The sequence below is a fragment of the Chelonia mydas genome, chromosome 6, assembly GCF_015237465.2.
Source record: "Chelonia mydas isolate rCheMyd1 chromosome 6, rCheMyd1.pri.v2, whole genome shotgun sequence".
NCBI lineage: Eukaryota > Metazoa > Chordata > Testudines > Cheloniidae > Chelonia > Chelonia mydas.
Window position 1 is genome coordinate 105,859,911 of NC_051246.2, and position 21,427 is coordinate 105,881,337.

At 43.0% G+C, this 21,427-nt stretch overlaps 1 protein-coding gene across 11 annotated transcripts in view; it reads right to left on the minus strand.

Moving 5' to 3' along the window:
* The window catches only part of SYNE3 (spectrin repeat containing nuclear envelope family member 3), a 102,525-nt gene that overhangs the window by 13,130 nt on the left and 67,968 nt on the right, over positions 1 to 21,427 (minus strand). For 9 of the 11 annotated variants that reach the window (XM_037900906.2, XM_037900904.2, XM_037900902.2 and 6 more), the window contains 2 exons: positions 17,373 to 17,522; positions 15,348 to 15,386 (listed from right to left, as the gene is read on the minus strand). In XM_037900906.2, coding sequence (XP_037756834.1) covers positions 15,348 to 15,386; positions 17,373 to 17,522 — 189 coding nt within the window. Of the gene's footprint in view, positions 1 to 7; positions 4,459 to 7,258; positions 9,000 to 15,347; positions 15,387 to 17,372; positions 17,523 to 21,427 lie in introns of those variants that run through there. The other 2 variants (XM_037900903.2, XM_043549886.1) reach the window with 2 other exon arrangements.

The following is a 21,427-nucleotide window of genomic DNA, read 5'->3' on the forward strand; positions in this document are numbered from 1 at the left end:
GACACAAACCAAATGGGGATGATGGATTTATTGAGCATATTAACAAGAAAAATAATGACAATAATTGGGGGAGGCGCGAGGGGCAGGGAGTAAAGACACCTAAAATATTTCCTAGAATCAGTGATAACGGAGGTGGAAAAGACCTTTTAGCCCATCTTTTCCAGTGCAGAACTGGTCCCCGTGATATATTCCTGCACGTTCTGTACAGTTTGACTGATTCAAGTGATGGCGCTTGAACCACTTCTCTTAGGTTATTCCCTGGGCTAACAGACCTAGGTACTAGGAATTATTTTCTTGAGAATTATTGCTTGGCTTCATTGGAGGAAGAAAACAACAATCCTGGGTCAGGTTTCTGATTACTGAGGAGAAAAAGTCTATTTTAGCAGCTAATATGTCACAGCAAAATGAAAGCTTTGCTTCCTGGGAGAAGCCAAACAGCCTTAGGCTTTGTCTTAGTAGAGGAGCTTGAGCTTCATACATTGTTTGTATTCATTATGGCCAGATCTCTCAGAGATTTGATTTGGTTTGGTCTCCCAGTGCAGTCTGATCCTTGGGCCCTCTCTGTTTATTGCTGACCTTCCCCATGGGTAGGGAAGGCAGGAGAAGGCTCCCGCATTATTACAGCCAATCCACTGCTTCTCATGCTTTGCCAGACAAATTTTATACTTCACAAGGTGCAACAGAATGACAAAGACAAGGGAGAAGCACAACAGATGGTGAAAGCTGGCTTTAACATGAAGTACCCCTTAAACTCACATTTGATGCTCAGTGATCATTATAATAGAGTTCCACGAAAGGAAGAGAAGAGCCAAATTCTGCTCCGTTACACTGGTGTAAATCAAGAATAATTCTATTGACCGCAATAGAATATTGAATAGAATAGTCAATTCTATTGACTGCAATAGAATATTGCTTTGGATATACACCAATGTTACAGACCAGAAGTTGGGCCTGGGACTTCAGGAAATACTCATTAAAGTGGAGGGTTCACAGTGGCAGGATTCCTGGTGATTATTAAAGATCTCTCTCAGAAAAAAATGGTTAAAAAGTAGACAAATACTCGGATGAGGCAGTTTCTTCAGCAGGCATAGATTTACATTGGCAGCATAGTAATAATATTTAGCATCTACCCAATACCAGTCATTTACGTGCTTTACAAATCTTAACTAATTAATTCTCATAACACACCTGTGAAGGGTACTATCCTAATTTCACAAATGAGGAAACAGAGAAGTTAAGTGACTTGCTCAAAGCCAGTGTCAGAGCTGGGATTAGAAATTTGAACTCCTGGCTCCCATTTATCTCGGATTACCAGGCAATACCTTCCTCCCACTGCATTACCAACAGACACTGCCCTTTGAAAACACCAGCAGAGAAGATAATGTCAACAGACTAGAATATTGTCACAGATGAATGGTCTGTATTAGAAATTGTGGAGATGTTTCTCCCCCTTGTAACTAAGCTCCTCAACCTCCTGGCGCTATATATATAACACTGGGGTATTTATAGAAATTGCCAAAGCACACAAGCAGACACAGTTTCAGAGCGAGATAATGATTCTGTAAAAATATTATTCTGTTACAGCTGGTTTATTTCTGCCGTATCAAATGACCAATGGAGATCTAGTTATTGGATCTGGCGGATGTTGAGGCAACAGAGTGACAGCTGTTTGTTCTACCCTTTCTGACTTGCTGCATTGCGACTGGGTTAAGGCCTGATCCAAATTCCACTGAAGTCCGTGAAAACTCCCAGCCCTTTGAGAATAGGTCAGGTGCTTCAGCTGCTTGTGTTCCTCTTTTGCTTTCAGTGAAGTACTAGAAAAAATTGGGAGTCTAAATGAAGGTGTTCCCTGATGGAACTTCACTGTGCACAGCTGGCATTTACACAGCAAATCAAAACTTAGTGACCCTGGTAGCATTGCAGGAGCCATTTCTACATATGGATGTACTGTTCTTGACTATTGTGTCCAACGCACTAGACACAACTGGCTGTCCTTATAGGTTTTTCCTTTCTACTAGTCCTACAGGCCAAATCCTGAAGTCCTTAGTACGCTCCTAAATGAGAGTTTTGCCCAAGTAAGGACTGAATAAAAACTGGGCCGGGGGAGGGAATTCGCACCCTTATGTTGAATAGTCCCACTGATTACAAAGGGGTTAGTCAGAGAGTAAGGTACTAATTACCATGAGTGCAGATGGCAGCATCAAGTCCTGAGTGAAGCATTCAGGGTTCAGCTCTAGATTCTACAAAACAGGCTCTTCTTCAACATCACCACAGTCTCCTTGGAGCAATGTAAATCAATGGAATTTCACTAGGGATTTCTCTTTTCAGTAGTTATTCTCTATTCCTGTTTAATTCTCCATTGCCACCACAATAGCCTAGTGCAGCAATGTGGTAGAGACACTGGTTCTAGATTCCTGTCTTTCAGACTCCAGAGCCATGCAAAACCAGACCATGTTTATTGCTATTTGCCAACAGTGGTAGTTTTGTTTGATGGAAGATTTGGGGCAGAATTATCCTTGCCTTGTGAAAATGAAGACTAAATCTTTCTCCCACTGTCAGAAAATGAGCACTTCTACCAGGAACAGGATGTGGAAGTACCATTCTCTCTGGCACAAGGTTTAATATCAGTATTATTAAAGGAGAGGTCCCTATAACAGGGAATAGCTCAGTGAGGGACGGATATTACAGATGAGATTTTCAAAAGCACCTGAGGGAACTAATTGATTTTCAATATGACTTGTGCTCCTAACTCCCTTTGGTGCTTTTGCAATTCCCATCAGATAACTCTCCAGAATTCAATATTGCCCTAGGGAACCTAAGGAAGTCCTGGATACTCTTAAGGCATCTGCTGGATGACAACAGAAATGGAGCTGAGCCACAAATGGAAAAGCCCACTGTCTCTGCACCCCCTCTCCTTATGTTTGGAGCTGTCTAATTGCCAAGCCAGCTGCTCTGCATGTGCCCTCCTAGTTATTTATTCCTGCTGGAGAGGGGGTGCAAAGATGCTAGGCTTTTCCATTTGTGGCTCAGCTCCACTTTTTTTGTCATCCAGCAGGTGCCTTAAGAGTATCCAGGACTTCCTTAGACTCCCTAGGGCATCCATGTTGCCAGTAAGTATAGTCCCTCTCTTGCCTGTGCCAGCTCCCCTAGGGAGGTGTAGAGGGGAGGAGGTTGCTCACTGAGGGCCAAACTCTGCTTGGCCTTCAGCAGGTGCTCAGCAGTGTTGGGAAGGGTGCATGGAGCCTTTCCCTCAACTTCCATGGACGGCCTGAATAATCCTGAAGGTGCACAAATGGGGCCAGGAGGGGGCAGAGTCAGGTCCCTACCACCCACGCCAGCCTCAGGGATGAAGAGGGGTGTAGTACGGGATGCACTCCCACAGTGCATCCACAAACTCCAGGAGAAATGGCCTCTGAGGCACGCTCCTCCATGCCCCCTCTGGTGTGGTGTGGCTCCACGCTCTGCTCAAGACAGAGCTATGGCTAATAGGCACGCTCTAGCCCTGACCGTCTGGAAGCCCAGCTGACAGAGCTCCGTACAATGCCTGCCAGCAGGAGTTGTGCCTTAGGACTACAAGGAACACACGAATTCTACTCCCAAGCCTGGTCATTAATTCAATGCAAGGATAAGACACCATGCCTCTGTTTCCTCCTCTGTAAAACGGAATGGCCTTACCCACAGATGTGTCACAAGGCTTAAATACCGCTTGTCAAGTGCTTCAAGATCCACCACTAAAATCTGCAAAACAATACTGCCTTTCATGGCTCTGTGTATCTTACATATACTATTTTTCTGAGACTGCTTTATTTATAAGCAAAGACTTTATTTCACTGGGGCTTTTAGTAGAGTAAGATACCACTCAATGAGACTAACAGTAGCCAAATCTGGCGTTACATGTACTGTGCAAAGAGGGACTTTCACACTGGGGAAAAACTTGAGGCAAGGAAAATTAATTTACTTTGTCTGCAGTTTCTAGCCTGTTTCCTTGCTGGGGTTGAAGAATAACTTTTTCCTACACAGCCCAGCTTCTCCATTTTGCCTGATCATATAGCAAGGTCATAATCTTGAATTTCACACACCAGTTTGTTTTTGCTCTTGTAGCTCGAAAGCCTGGTCTCTGTCTCTTTCACAGAAATTGGACCAATAAAAGATATGACCTCACCCACATTGTCTCTCTCATATCCTGGGACCAACATGGCTACAACAACAGTGCAAAGAATATTTTACTACAGTTATCACTCTCCCTCTGACTTGGTTTTGATCATAATCCAAAATACAGGAGAATGTTTTGTTAATTTGTCCTAGGGAGCTAACAGATAGTAGCATCGTAAACCACAGCCTGTCCAGCTAATGGCACAGAACTTATCTATGAGTTAATGACTTTGCTGCTACCTATATGTGCCAGGCATATCAGACCAAAAAAAAGCACCTCCAGAGCTGCTGTACATATCAGAGGTCCTGTGGGAAAAAAAACATGTGATCATATAATTAAAGACTGTATCATAATGCACAGGGGGCTGAACTAAGATTACATACACAATATTAATTCTGGCATTTCTTACCTGTGAAATACTTGGCTTTGTAACTTTAATGTTCTTTTAAAATAGGTGGGTGGGGGCTGTGCATGCCCACGCAACATCTGTGGGGAATTTTGAAAGCTGCCCAGTTCATAAGTAGACAGGCAAATCCCAGGGTTTTTAATTCCTCCGGTGCACTCAGAAGTACACAAAGTTGACTAGACTATCAGCCAGAGTCTTTGTACAAGGGTCAATTTAAAATCACAGCAAGAAACAAACCAGCAGTTTACACTTTAAGGCCTGGTCTACACTATGAGTTTATGTCGAATTTAGCAGCATTAAATTGAATGAACCCTGCACCCGTCCACACAACGAAGCCATTTTTTTCGACATAAAGGGCTCTTAAAACCGATTTCTGTACTCCTCCCCGATGAGGGGATTAGCGCTGAAATCGACGTTGCTGTTTCCAATTAGGGTTAGTGTGGATGCCATTCGACGGTATTGGCCTCTGGGAGCTATCCCACAGTGCACCATTGTGACTGCTCTGGATAGCACTCTGAACTCGGATGCACTGGCCAGGTGTACAGGAAAAGCCCTGGGAACTTTTGAATCTCATTTTCTGTTTGGCCAGGCGAGCTCATCAGCACAGCTGACCATGCAGTCCCAGAATTGAAAAAGAGCTCCAGCATGGACCGAACGGGAGGTACTGGATCTGATCGCTGTTTGGGGAGACGAATCCGTGCTATCAGAACTACATTCCAAAAGACGAAATGCCAAAACATTTCAAAAAATCTCCGAAGCCACAAGGGACAGAGGCTACAGCAGGGATGCAACACAGTGCCGCGTGAAACCTAAGGAGTTCAGACAAGCATACCAGAAAACCAAAGAATCAAACGGATGCTCCGGGACGAGCCCCTGACATGCCACTTCTAAGCTGAGCTGCATGCAATTCTAGGGAGGTGGGTGCCACCACTACCCCACCCCTGTCCGTGGACTCGGATGATGGGGTACTCTCCGCCATGCCTGAGGATTTTGCAGATGGGGAAGACTAGGAGGAGGAGGATGAGTTTGAGGAGAGCACACAGCACACCGTTCTCCCCGACAGCCAGGATCTTTTTATCACCCTGAGTGAAATACCCTCCCAACCCAACCAAGCTGGAGAAGGGACCTCTGGTGAGTGTACCTTTTTAAATATAATACATGTTTTAAAAGCAAGCGTTTTTTAATTATTAATTAGCCCTGAGGACTTGGGATGCATTCGTGGCCAGTACAGCTACTGGAAAAGTCTGTTAACATGTCTGGGGATGGAGCGGAAATTCTCAAGGGACATCTCCATGAAGCTCTCCTGGAGGTACTCTGAAAGCCTTTGCAGAAGATTTCTGGGGAGAGCAGCCTTATTTTGTCCTCCATGGTAGGACACTTTACCATGCCATGCTAGTAGCAAGTAATCTGGTATCATTACATGACAAAGCCTGGCAGCATATGGTCCCGGTGTTTGCTGGCATTCAAGCAACATCCGTTCTTTATCTCTCTGTGTTATCCTCAGGAGAGTGATATCGTTCATGGTAACCTGGTTGAAATACGGGAATTTAATTAAGGGGACATTCAGAGGTGGCCGTTCCTACTGGGCTGTTTGCCTGTGGCTGAAAAGAAATCCTCCCTGCAGTTAGCCATGCGGTAGGGGGAAGGGGGCATTGGCGCTGAGCTGTTCGCGTTTGGCTAGCAGGGATCTTCCCTGATACCAGCCATGCAATGGGAGGAAGGGTAAAGCGATCATCCCAGAGAATTGGATGGGGGTGGGGTTAGTTTGGTTTCTGCTGCTGCACGTTAACATGAAAACTGCAGCACTAAATGGCCAACTCAACAGGCTTTGCTTGGTATGGGAAAGGAGGGCACTGCTGTTATGAAGGTTGCAGAAGCCAAAAGACTATGGCTTACCATGGCCACCTGCAAGCTGAATTCAGTTGCCCGGCCCTGCGTGTGTGATCTCTTTACACCAAAGGTGCAGGCACTCAATATAAGATGCAAAATGTGATCTTGTACTTAAATCACGTGTGCTATGTAATGTGAATCATGTTGTTCACCGTGAAAGAGTATAGCCATTGTTCTGTAAAATGTATCTTTTAAAATACTTCACTCCCTTTTTTCCCTCCCACAGCTGCAAATGTTTCAAGCCTCCCTCCTCCATCCCAAAGGCTATCTCAGATAAGGGGGCGAAAAAAACGCATTCACGATGAAATGTTCTCTGAGCTCATGCAGTTATCTGGCACTGACAGAGCTCAGCAGAATGTGTGGAGGGACACAGTCGCACAGTACAGGAAATCAGCCCATGAACGTGAGGACAGGAGGGATGATTGAGATGAGAAGTGGCGGCAGGAAGAGCAGAGGAGGCAGGATGCAACACTGGGGCTACAGCGGGATCAAACGGACATGCTCCGGCGTCTGGTGGAGGTTCAGGAACGGCAGGAGGATCACAGACTGCTGCTGCATCCCCTGTTTAACCGCTCTCCCTCCTCCCCAGGTTCCATAGCCTCCTCACCCAGATGCCCAAGAATGCAGGGGAGTTGGGAGGGAGGCTCTGGGCACCCAACCACTCCACCCCAGTGGACAGCCCAAGCAACAGAAGGCTGGCATTCAACAAGTTTTGAAGTGGCCTTTTCCTTCCCTCCTCCCACACCCCACCCAGGCTACCTTGTGAGTTATCTCCCTATTTTTATAATCAATTAATAAAGAATACATGGTTTTTAAATGATAGTGACTTTATTTCCTTTGCAAGCAAGCTGTGATCGAAGTGGGCAGGGCGGGTGGTTTACAGGGAATGAGAGTCAACCAAGGGGGCGGGTTTTCATCAAGGAGAAACAAACAGAAGTGTCACATGGTACCCTGGCCAATCATGAAACTGGTTTTCAAAGCTTCTCTGATTCTCAGCACTTCCTGCTGTGCTCCTCTAATCGCCCTGGTGTCTGGCTGCGCATATTCAGTGGCCAGGCGATTTGCCTCAACCTCCCATCCCACCATAAACGTCTCCCCCTTACTCTCACAGAGATTGTGGAGCACACAGCAAGCAGCAATAACAATGGGAATATTGGTTTCGCTGAGATCTGAGCAAGTCAGTAAACTGCACCAGCGACCCTTTAAACATCCAAATGCATACTCTACCACCATTCTGTGCTTGCTCAGCCTATAGTTAAACAGCTCCTGACTACTGTCCAGGGTGCCTGTGTACGGCTTCATGAGCCAGGGCATTAAGGGGTAGGCTGGGTCCCCAAGGATAACTATAGGCATTTCAACATCCCCAACAGTTATTTTCTGGTCTGGACAGTAAATCCCTTCCTGCAGCCATTTAAACAGACCAGAGTTCCTGAAGACCTGAGCGTCATGAACCTTTCCCGGCCATCCCACGTTGATGTTGGTGAAACGTCCCTTGTGATCCACCAGTGCTTGCATCACCACTGAAAAGTACCCCTTGCGGTTTATGTTTTGGCTGCCCTGGTGGTCTGGTCCCAAGATAGGGATATGCATTCCATCTATAGCCCCACCACAGTTAGGGAATCCCATTGCAGCAAACCATCTACTAAGACCTGCACATTTCCCAGAGTCACTACCTTTGATAGCAGCAGCTCAATGATTGCATTGGCTACTTGCATCACAGCAACCCCCACAGTAGATTTGCCCACTCCAAATTGATTACCGACTGACTGGTAGCTGTCTGGCATTGCAAGCTTCCACAGGGCTATTGCCATTTGCTTCTCAACTGTGAGGGCTGCTCTCATCTTGGTATTCTTGCGCTTCAGGGCAGGGGAAAGCAAGTCACAAAGTTCCATGAAAGTGCCCTTACGCATGCGAAAATTTTGGAGCCACTAGGAATCATCCCAATCCGGCAACACTATGCGGTCCCACCAGTCTGTGCTTGTTTCCCAGGCCCAGAATCAGCGTTCCACGGCATGAACCTGCCCCATCAACATCATGATCTCCAAATTGCTGGGGACCGTGGTTTTAGAGAAATCTGTGTCCATGTCCTCATCACTCTCGTCACCGCGCTGCCGTTGCCTCCTCACATGGTTTTTCAGGTTCTGGTTCTGCATAAACTGTACCATAATATGCGGGGTGTTTACAATAGTCATAACTGCTGCGGTGAGCTGAACGGGCTCCATGCTTGCCGTGCTATGGCGTCTGCTCAGGCAATCCAGGGAAAAGGGCGTGAAATGATTGTCTGCCATTGCTTTCACGGAGGGAGGGTTGACTGATGACATTTACCCATAACCACACGTGACAAATTTTTGGCCCCATCAGGCGTTTGGAGCTCAGCCCAGAATTCCAATGGGCAGTGGGGACTGCGGGAACTGTGGGATAGCTACCCACAGTGCACCACTCGGAATGTCGACTCTTGCCACGGTACTGTGGACGCACACCGCCGAATTAATGTACTTAGTGTAGACGCATGCACTCGACTTTATCCAATCTGTTCCCAAAAATCGACTTCTGTAAAATCAGAATAATTTCGTAGTGTAGACATACCCTGAGTCTCAGAAGGCACGTGGACGACATTTCAAAGTGTCCACTGCAAAGTCGCTTAAAATGAAGTACGCTGCCAATATGTTACTGTGACACGGATCGATTTATGACAGCCAGCTCTACTGATAGATATGGCACAACTTGCACTTAGGATAATAATGCCACAGGCAAAGTGGTGGCACTGGATCTGTTGGAGCAGCATTTCAGATAAGAAAGCATTGCCTTCGACAATTCTTTATACACAAGGACCCTGGCCACAACTTTCTGGTTTATCCTTGTTCTGCTGAATAATCCCAAGCAGAATTATAGCTAAGGCTTCTAAACAAGATAATATGCATTTAAATTGGTCCTATTCAAACAAGTGCATTGAGAACCCTACCAGAGTCAAAGGTGGATGGCAGGTGGATGGCAATATAAAAAAGGTGTTTAAAGGTGCCAAAAACTGACTTTATTCTGCCTCTAGCCACCACAACTCCCTCCAGCTTCCTGCATTTACGGGGTGATTACAATATTCCTTCATAAAAAAATGCTAAAATTTCCTTTACCAGAACAGTTCATTGGAAGTATCTTTCTTGCAAAGAAAATGAACATCACTCCTTCATTCAGAACTAATTGGAAGCCTCTTGGCATCCTCAGCAGAAGGATGATACAAGATATCACTTTTGGACTCAATGGACATGGAAACTAAGATACCTTCTTACTCCTAAGGTGGTGTCTCACCTTACAGACCTAGGATGGGGCAGTGTACGCAGCTTGCACTGCTGCTGCCAGTGCTGGTTTGTCATGTGGATAAATAGGAGATTCCACTTTCTGGGCACGTACTGTAACCAGCGCTAGATCTACAAACACTGGGATAGATTCACTCCCCAGAAGATCCCTTAGCAGCAGAATAAGGATGCAGTAGTAAGGCAGTTCAATAGTGAGTGAAGATGCCTGGCCCAGCCTCCCACTTTGGGAGGAGGCAAAGCCAGGTTGATTCAGCCTTTTTCCTGGAACGTCTGCTGATGTGGCTCCTATAAAGTCTCAGCGAAACTGAACGCTGCCCTCCCTGACGCAGCCCTGGCCTGCACAGTCGGCCCAGAAAGCAGGGATTCTACCCTTATGTCCCTGGAGGGGTGAATCTATGTCACTGTTTTAAATGGTAAGAAGTCCATTTTGCTGTGAATCATGCACACTTGGGGCATGTATTGTTGTTTGATTCCTAAACGTACAGGCTGGCCTGGGTGCACATGAAATGAACAAAAACCACTTAGGCAAATTCTCCTTGGGAAGAAAATGTTCATGGTTGGAGCAAAGATGGGCTCAGGCCACAAATCTAAGATCCAGATCTGAACTACTCCAATGATCTGGTGTATTTGGCCTTGAAGTTTTGGTTCAAGGGGAAAGAGTTCTCTTACTTAGGAGGAAAGATTTCCTCAGTGTTCATAAAATATGCATTAAACTGGGAAAAATGTGTCACCTTAATGCACTTTTTAAAAAGCATTTTCCATTTTACCAAGCATGTTATTTTACAGCAGACTTCAAATGACCAAACACCTGCCATGAGTCTGACCACCAAAGACATAAAATCTATGATCATTTTTAACAGGACACTATATATATATGCTGTGTTACTGTAAATGGATTTTGTTTTCTGTATACTTCTCGTCATATCTTAAGTTCAGTCTGTGTTATTACTGTTTTCTCTGAGACAAGGAGTGAGCGCTATAGCTTTGTCCAAGTTTCCTGGATGCCTGCATTAATTTGATTGACTCAAGATCTATGGTGACTTCTAAAGAAGATTAAATTACACACTCCCTCTTGCCCATGTGTTGCTTGAGATTACATCCAGCAATTTCTCAAAGAGAAGCAATTAGGTGACTCAAATTTAATAAACCCTAATTATTTTGTTTGTACAAACAATAAAGCCAAAATTATTTGTGCAGCAAGGAACTGTAATTACTTTGAAAAAAAATCGAACAGTGCTACCTAACCTCAGAAATAACAAGTTTTGGATTTCCTATTTATTCTAAAAATGCTCATGGAATATTTTCAGTTGGCTGGGAGCCAACCTTTGAAGGTAACATTTATCATCATTATTGTTTAGTATTTGCTCTATAATGTCCCAATGTGCTAGGTAAACTACAGACACAAATACACACGTTACCCCATCACAGGCACCTGCCAAAAACTCACAGCCGCTGATACAATTTCCTGCAAATGCTTTTTGGGTTTTTTTTTTGTTTGTCTATAAGATATCACTCTTAAAGAGATCATCATCCCACAGTGTTCATCCTGGGGGAAGGTCTAGCAAGGGGCATGTCCTCAGTAGACAAGAAGAATGAGAGAGGGAGTGAGTAGAAAGAAGCACATTAATATAAATGGAAGAAAGAAAAGGAGTACTTGTGGCACCTTAGAGACTAACCAATCTATTTGAGCATAAGCTTATAAATTGGTTCGTCTCTAAGGTGCCACAGGTATTCCTTTTCTTTTTGCGAATACAGACTAACACGGCTGCTACTCTGAAACCTGTCATAAATGGAAAAGGCTCTGACAACATTCAGCCATGCAGCGAGGCAATGGAATGGAGGCAGAACGACATGGAATGAGACTGGCAGCATCTGTGCCCTTCTATCCCCCACCCCAAACTATTCAAACATGGAAGATGAAATGAGAATCACCAGGAAAAACACGTCACAGAAGCAAAAGATCAACTCAGCACCTGACATCCTGCCCCTGCTGCTGCTTCTATAAGGCTCCACATGAAAGAGGGATGGCACAAATCATCCAAGATGAAATTCACCCCCTGAGCAGAGGATCAGCACATGGCCTAGGCACCATTCAAGTCCCCCAAACCGGGGTCTGCTCCTACCGCACATATGCTGAGGGGAGTGGATTTTACAAGTTATGAGGTGATTCAGCCCTTTCCCATGAGTGGTGCACTATTTCAGGCACAAGTTAATTAACATAGGGCATTATTAGTCATTCACCCAGAGAATTTTCATTTGCTGCAGTTTTGAAGGGATGCATCCGACATAAAAGGTATATTTAAAAAATCCTTCACTCAGCTACTAACAACATCATAGATTATTTAACCTGAATTTTAAAAAACTACTACAAATATTTTAAAACTCTCATTTGCACCTCCCCATTTATGCTTTTTGTCCTTCTCCCAGCTCAGATAGCACTGAGACCAGACTGGTCAATATCACTTTCTAATTCTCATGAGTTAGGCCCCATGCTGTTATGCCAGGGGATGTTTAACTCATAGATGTATTTCTAGTCATAATGGACCTAATTCTGCTTTCAGTGGCAGCAATATGAATCTGGGATAACTCCACTGAGGTCCATGGACCATCACTGGTGTACACTGGCGGGTGTAAATGACAGCAGCATCTGGATCATTAGCATTTCTAAATCACCTGGCATCTAGAACTGCCTGACAATGTTCTTTTAGGTGCAAAGGGAACTATTGTATTCTCGCCCACAACGTGTTCTCATTTCATCCGATGAAGTGAGCTGTAGCTCACGAAAGCTTATGCTCAAATAAATTGGTTAATCTCTAAGGTGCCACAAGTACTCCTTTTCTTTTTTCATTCTTCTTCTGAATTTCTTTGTCTCTCCCCCTTTGCACTGGGTAGTTGTTCAGAAGTCAAGATACTTGACTTCTAAGATACTAACTGGCCAATATTTCATGCAGGCATCATCGGAAATGACCTGTGTATCTGGACATCGCTCAGGAGGATGAGAGAGACTGAGTACCAGCCAACATTAAGGTGCTGTGCTGAAGTCAAGGATGGAATCTCACTGCTCAGTGGAGATACAACAGAGCCACAAGCATTTTCCGCTACACGCAACTCTGACCAAGAGAGCCACATGAAAAAAAAAAAGTCCTTGATCGGTTTTTTGAATTTTCCCTTTAGGGTCATTACCAAGGAAAAGTAGTTTTACTCAATGTCTGACGGCTTCTACAGCAGGAATTAAGATGACACATTGTTTTCCTAGTCTGATTAGGAATTTAAGGGAAGATTCTTGCCACTTGAGCTATCATGCTGAAAAAACATCCAGTGATCTTGCTATTTGGTTCACTACACCCAATGCCTAGTGCTGAGCTGCAGGTGCAATAACGAAAAGGCTTTGGGGGTTACCATGAGGGTTCAAGATTGGCCAGAATTATTCAAGAGAGGTGTGGGTATCACAATGCACATACTAGTACTTCACCAGGATAAGAACTGGGTAGGGCTTTACTGCATCTTTGGTACACCTGGGGAATAGCCTTGCTGCATTGGGAAGCCTTGGCATGGGGAGGACTCAGGGATGACAAGATCAGGTGTGCATAACAAGGGGACTTAATGCCAGGTGTGAGTGTTTAGCATCCCTTAACAGGAGTGAGATGTGGTTCTCAGGGGGAGAGATCAAGAGTTATTTGTGTGGTGATATAATCACAAAACTCATTATCCATTCATTTAACTTTGCATTGTGTAAATAAAGTCTCAATCTATACAATCTAATAACAAGGCAGATGAGATGATGTAAAGTGGGAGCCAACTTTATGAACCACGCAAATGCTGGTAGAGATAAAGGGCTTGATTCAATCCCATTAAGGGCAATGGAAAGACTCAAGATCAGGCTCCAAAAGAAGAACTGTTCCTGAACTTTAATCAAAAGCTGGTGTTTTCTTCTTTTCTTTCAAGCCTATCCCTTTTTGTCTTTTCTACTGTCTCTGCTCTTTGTTGTTTCAGCCTTTTATGTGAGTCCCAAGAGAAATTCCTTCACAGAATGCTGCACAGAATCAGGGCTTAGTCTAATAGCATTAGGCATATTACCTTACTTTACCTACAATTCTTCACTTGAAGGGACATGGACTGCATGAGCTAAATTTAAATTTCAAAATGTGAATTAGGAACCTGTGACACACTGTACCCCACAGTAGCACCCAGTAACCCCCATATACATCATTCATATATGGGTGTGTTGTTTCATACAAAGCATGTCATGTAAGATATCTGCTGAGACCCATTGTTCTGTCAAAATATGTATATTGTTAGTGTGTATGAAGTTATGAGATTCTGTTAGATGGTTGTTATTGAAATATGTTGTGAGTTTGGGAGTCGCCCACTGATAGTTCTCCAGTAACAACAAAGGAGGTGACCAATACCCAGGCCAGCCTTAAACAACCATTAATCAGCAGGGGACTTGTAAACAAGGGATTTACAATTCTATACAAGGTTGTGCAAGCACTAGACAATGTGATTCATTTACACAAAACTACACCACGGGGAATACTCAATTCTGGGACTCCGCAAAGCCCACCAGGCTAGTGTTGACTTCCAATGAGATTTAGGCTCCTAAGGGCTAGATCTGAAAAGGAGACTTAGGCTCAGCATTGCAATGCATAACATTTAGGCATCCCACTGCCTATTGGAATCCACAGCACCAAGTTAGGTGCCCAGACTCCCCATATAATGCACAGGGACAGATAGGCACCTAAGAACGGGATTCATAAAAGCCAGCACACAGTGAGTGGAGAGCCACCTAACACAGCCAGTAGAGAATGCTGAGGAGAGGATGTAAGCTCCCAAATTATTATTAATTATTATTAGGCACTTTCAAAAATGTTCACCCTCATCTAAACAGGAGATGGACAGACATCCAGTTCCTATGCTTCTGTGATGGCAGGATAGTCCAAGGGCAATACCCTTAAAAAGGAAACTGCTTCTCCTTTTTAAACTTGGAATATTTCTCAACCTCTTTACCACTGTGGGCCGCATATGCAGCTCTCCTCTATGTGTTATTTGGGATGCATCCACACAATATATATATAACCTGTATGGCCCTGAGGCTGTCACGCTGGCCGCAACTATGTGCTAAGTGGGCTGCAAGCGGCCCGCAGGTTAAAAACCACTGGTCTACACTATAGCTTCTACAGCAGCTCAGCTACAGCTGCATCTGTGTCACTTACAACCGAAGTGTAGCCTATACCAGTGGAATGGATTTTTCTGTTGAAGTAGTTAACCCAACTCTGCAGAAATTCTTCCATCGACCTAGCCTCATCTCAACTGGGGGTTAGGTTAACCTAGTTATGGTGCTCAGGGTGCAAAAAAAAAGAAAGAAAAATGTTAGAGCCCTGAACGACGGAGCTAGGTTGATCTAATTTTTAAATGTACACTGGGCCTTGTAGAAGAGCAGCTTCCTTATTAAGGTACTTTATATAGACACTTATCCTAATGCATCCAACTCTTTTCAAGAACCTTAAAAAAAATCTCATTTAAAAGTAATTACCTGTGAAACTTCTAATCTAACATTTCTGAGTTTAATGATTGGAAAATTTTGTACCTTTCTGAATCCATCAGGTTCTTCCAAAGATCTAGGAGTCTGTTTAAAAAAAAGAAAAAAGAAAAATATAAACACAAACACAAAATACCATGAAACCGAGATCCCAGTGGAACCTATAATGGAATATTCATTTCACTGGGGGAACGTTTCTTTCAAATTTCTGGTCATCTGGATAGGCTGAAACAGCAGGTGATTGGTGTTTAATGAGCTTTTTAATGCACATCAGAAATAAAGCCCAAATGGATTTTGTTTCCTAACAATGTAAGTTAGATGCAGTGTTACTTAAGAAATAGCTTTGATTTTACTGACACCTATTGACTAAATGTATTCTTACACAAGGTACTTGGGCAAAAAATGCACCACACAATAACTCTGATTTTACACTATTTCTGATTCACAGAGACTGCCCTTCACCTCCACTGCAAATCAAAGGATTTGTGTTCTAAATAAATACTTTCAATTTGAAACTCATTGACAGCTTCTTTGAAGACTAGCGGAGAAGGACTAAAACTACAGATTTTCTCCCACAGCTTACAGCCAAGGTTTTCTAAAATATTGAGTCATTTTAGGTGGCTCATTTTTCAGGTGCCCAAGTTACAATACTTTAAAGAGGATTTATTGCCGAAAGTGCCAGGTACCCACAATCTAAAAACCAGGCCTCAAAGTTTGGCACCCAGAATCACTAGTCACTTTGGAAAACCAGGACTTAACTATGCAAATTTATGTTAAACTAACTGCAAATATCTTTACCATTATTTGCAATATTTGTTACTGGATAAACTCCACCTTCTTTACAATGCTTTCACATACAACTCTCTGATATAAAACTTTATGTTTACCCAGACCTATACTTTGGTCCTCACATTAAAATCAATTACAATTGTCTATGACATCAGCTCTTTATACCATTCCAAATGCTAAGCCCATGAAGTGAATGTGATAAAGAAACTGGCTCCTTTTGTAGTTTCTTTCTGAGACAATCTGTTCTGTTCTTGACTATACTGATCACATTGACTCACAGAGCACCACAGAACAGAAGACAATTACACAAATAGAGTTATGTGGGCATATAACCTTGTTACAGTAATTATGCAAAAGAACATTCTGTGGGGGAGAGAAGGAGCAGGGGGGGGGAAGGGAAGGAAGCCCCTGACTGGGATTTCCTCATTACATGTCTAAGAGAAAGTTATATATTACACACACACACACACACCCCCAACTACATGGTATAAGGGCCCAGGGACTAGAACCCAGGTCTGTAGAATGTAGGGGAGTTGATATTCCCACAGTACCCCTGGGAGGCCATATGGAGGCATTGCCAGGGAGCACTGTGGAGAGTAGGTGACTCAGGAAATACAACCCAAGAGACCCAGAGTGACAGTACCCTGCAGCCCTCTGTTTGGCCAAGTGCCCCTACTTAACCCCAGTGGTTGCCCCAGGAAGTTGTCTGGGCAACTACACAGATTTCAGTCTGCTGCAATGCCAGACTTCGCCTCTACTCCTGATATCTGATCTCTGACTCCAGCCTGACTTCAACCCTCAGTTCTGCCTCTGATCTCCAGACTCCGACCCTGGCCTGACTCTGACCCTGACACTTGTTTATGAGACCTAGCCTTGCAATTCCTCCAACTCCAGCTCAGCGACTCCTGTCCCTGGTAGGCAGATTCAGCCCAGCTGAGACCACTAGGCAAGACCACCTATGCCCCAGTCCCTTACACAATATCATGTTAGATGATATCACTATTGGGCCAAATCTGAAGTCTTTACTCAAGGAAAAGTAATGAGCATTGCTTGTGTGGAGACAAAGAGGCCACAGGATTTCTAATTGAATATTGAAAGTGCGTGTATATATAAACATATTCAATTGACTTCAGTGGGATTACCTATACGCTGAAAGTTAAGCACCTGTTTATGTCCTTACTGGATTGGGACTACAGCTGTCAAAAAGCAGTAGTTACTTAAAAGAATTATGGAAAAGTACTACAGTGTATTTAATACTAACACCTCTGATGCCCATTCACCTACCAATGAGCTGCTGGAGTTTTTGAGTTTAGATTTATAGAGCATCCATTGATAACGCAGGTCCTCCACATCTTCAGAGGTCCCGACAACTGTCTGAAGACTAAGGAGATCTTCAAAAAGACACTGCCCCTCAGGAACACGAGACTGTAGCTCCTTCAGGGAAAGACAAGGTCATCAGCAACATGGCATTTAAGGGAATCGCTGCCTTGCCAACACTAGAGATTCAGTCATTTAAAAGGACATTAGCATTGCATCCAGTTGGTGGGAACTCTGCATTTATGTTTATGCATTTATTTTTATTTTGCCATCACATATTCATGTAGGATGGTCTACATCTGCAGGATTTCTCTTAACTGAGGACTTTTATTGTTAGGTTTCCTCTTATAGTTGTCATTGTTGGTGGATTTTATTGTATTGATTATAAGTATTAAAACGCTGAGGATAAAAAATAAAAGACAGATTTTAGCCAGAAATGTTAAAATATCTGTGTCAAACGAGCCTGTCTGTGACATGGAAAAATGTCTTACGCAAATGTTGTAGTATGACTCTGAATTTTCCATTGCAGCGTGGGGGCCCTTACAGATCTCCCCTCTCCCCTTACAGACCCACCTGTCCTGTGAGTTTTATAGCAGGGAGATGTGTATGGCCCTGGATGCTGATTTTAGCTTTTAAATAATTTGAAAGGCTCCTGGCCACATTTCAGCCTCTGTACTGTGGAGGAGGATGAATGTCTTGGGAAAGAAGAACATCAAGCTGGAATGGAGGGAAAAGATACCATAGTTGGGACCCTCCTTCCAGATGATATCACGGTATCCTCTTGCACTGACGATACCCCTACGGGGGAGGGAATCCCAGTTGTTAGGCACAAACAGATAATAGTAACCAGGGATTCAGCTATTAGTAATATACATAGTTGGTTTGTGATGACCAGGACAGCCACATGGTGAATTGCCTGGAAGGTACAAAGCTTGCGAACCTCTTGAGACATCTAGATAGACATAAGTGCAGTGCTGGGGAGGAGTGGTAGTTGTGGTATATGTGGTGTGTGTGTATATATATATATATATATATATATATATATATATACACACCAATGGCATAGGGAAACATACTAGAGAGGTCCTAGAGGCCATATTTAGGCTGCCTGGTAAGAAATTAAAGTCCAGGACCTCCATGGTAGCATTCTCTGAAATGCTTCCAGTTCCACAGGCAAAACTGCAGGGTCTGAATGTATGGATGAGATGATGGTGTTGGGAGAAGCAATTTAGGTTTATTAGGAACTGGGGGATCTTTTGTGAAAGGAGGAGCCTATACAGGAAGAATGGGCTCCACCTAAACCATAACAGAACTAGACTGTTGGCATGTAAAATTAAAAAGATCATAGAGGAGTTTTTAAACTAAGAGATGGGGGACAGCTGAAAGCTGCGGAGAAGCACACAGTTCAGACAGAGGACAGGCAATACAATCCTTAGGAGAGGATTGATTAAAGAGCATCCTTCTAAATCCTAGTAAAGAGGAGAGGATAGAAAGTGATAAAGTAGAGGTAGGAACTGAAGAAAAACAGTCAAATGAAAAAGAGTCCCATTCAACTGAATCACATGAAGGCAGACAACTAAATATTGACAAACTTTATAAGTGTTTGTATACAAATGCTATAAGTCTAAATACTAAAATGGGAGAACTTGAGTGACTGGCATTAAATGAAGATACTGATATGAAAGACATCACAGAAACTTGGTAGAACAATGATAATCAATGGGACATGGTAATACCAGAGTACAAAATATATAGGAATGACAGAATAGGTAGTACTGGTAGGAGAGTGATACTATATGTGAAAGAAAGCATAGAGACAAATATAGTACAAATCTTAAATGAATCAAACTGTATCTTATAATATGGTACCTTAGAAATTCGAAGCTTGAATAACAAGAGTTTAGCAGTAGGAATATACTACTGACTAACTGACCAGGATGGTGGTGACTGTGAAATGCTCAGGGAGATTAGAGAGGCTACAAAAACAGATAGCCCAATAATTATGGGGGATTTCAACTATCCCTATATTGACTGCATACATGTCACCTCAAGACAGGATTCACAGATAAAATTTCTAGGCACCATTAATGACTGCTTCTTGTAGCAGCTAGTCCTGGAACCCACAAGGGGAGAGGCAATTGTTGAATTAGTCCTAAGTGGTGCACAGGATCTGGTCCAAGAGGTGAACATAGCTGAACCACTCAGTAAAATCAACAATAATATACTTACACTTAACATCCTTGTAAAGGGCAAAATACCAAAGAAACCTACCACTGTAGCATTTAACTTCAAAAAGGGGAACTACACAAAAACGAGGACGCTAGTTAAACGGAAATTAAAAGGAACAATCACAAGAGTGAAATGCCTAAAAGCTACATGGAAACTATTTTAAAACACCATAATAGAGGCTCAAACTACATGTAAACCCCATGTGAAAAAAAATAGAAAGAGGACCAAACAAATGCCACCATTGCTAAACAGTAGACTAAAACAGAGGTGAGAGGCAAAAGGGCATCCTTCAAAAATGCGAGGCAAATAGACAGGACAATAAAGAGCATAAGCATGTCAAGTGTAAAAATATAATTAGGCAAGCCAAAAAAGAATTTGAAGAGCAACCAGCAAAAGACACAGAAACTAACAGCAAAGTTTTTAAAGTACATCAGAAGCAGGAAGTATGTCAACGGATGATCGAGGTGTTAAAGGAGCATCAAGAAAGACAAAGTCATCATACAGAAGCTGAATTAATTATTTGAATCGGTAGTTTGAGCCTCTATTATGGTGTTTTAAAATAGTTTCAATGTAGCTTGCAGGCATTTCACTCTTGTGACTGTTCCTTTTAATTTCCATTTAACTAGCTTCCTTGCTTTTGTGCAGTTCCCCTTTTTGAAGTTAAATGTGAGAGAGATTCCCACACATGAGCTATTCTGTTTAGGTGACAAGTCTGAGGAACTATCCCAGACTGAGGTGTGAATAGAGAAAGTTTTAGAACTCATAAATTAAACAGTAATATGTCATCAAGACCAGATGGTGTTCACCCAAAAGTTCTGAAGGAACTCAAATATGAAATTGCAGAATTACTATCTGAAATATATAGTTTTTTGCTTAAATCAGCCTCTGTATCAGATGACTGGCAGATAGTTATTTTTTAAAAAGACACCAGAGGTGATCCTGGCAATTACAGGCTGCTAAACCCAATTTCAGTACCAGGCAGACTGGTTGAAACTACAGAAAAGAACAGAATGATCAGACACATACATGAACCCTATATGTTAGGGAAGAGTCAACACAGCTTTTGTAAAGGGAAATCATGCCTCACCAATCTATTAGATTTCTTTGAGGAGGTCAAACATGTGCAGAAAGGTGATCCAGTGGATATAGTGTACTTGGACTTTCAGAAAGTCTTTGACAAGGTCCCTCATGAAAGAGTCTTAAGCAAAGTAAGGAGTCATGGGATAAGAGGGAAGGTCCACTCAAGTATCAGTAACTGGTTAAGAGACAGGAAACAAATGGTAAGAATAAATGGTCACTTTTCAAATGGAACGCAGTAAACAGTGAGATCCCTCTAGGATTTGTGCACAGTACAACATATTCATAAATGATCTATAAACAGGAGTGCTGGAAAAATTTTTATAGTGGGGGTTCTGAGAGCCATTGAACCAAACTCTAAACCCTCTATATAATGAAAGCCACTTCAAGTCAGGGCATGCTGCAGCACCTATGTCTGTAAAAGGGTCAGGCAAAATCTGCAGATACTAAATTACTGAAGACAGTTAAGTTCATAGCTGACTGCGAAGAGTTCCAAAGGGATCTCACTAAACTGGGAGACTGGGCAACAAAATAGAAAGATGAAATTCAATGCTGACAAGCGCAATGTAATGAACACTGGAAAAGATAATCCCAACTATACATACTAAATAATGGGGTCTCAGTTAGCTGTTACCACTCAAGAAAGAGATCTTGGAGTCATTGTGGTTACTTCTCCGAAAACATCAACTCAGTGTGCGGTGGTTGTCAAAAAAGCT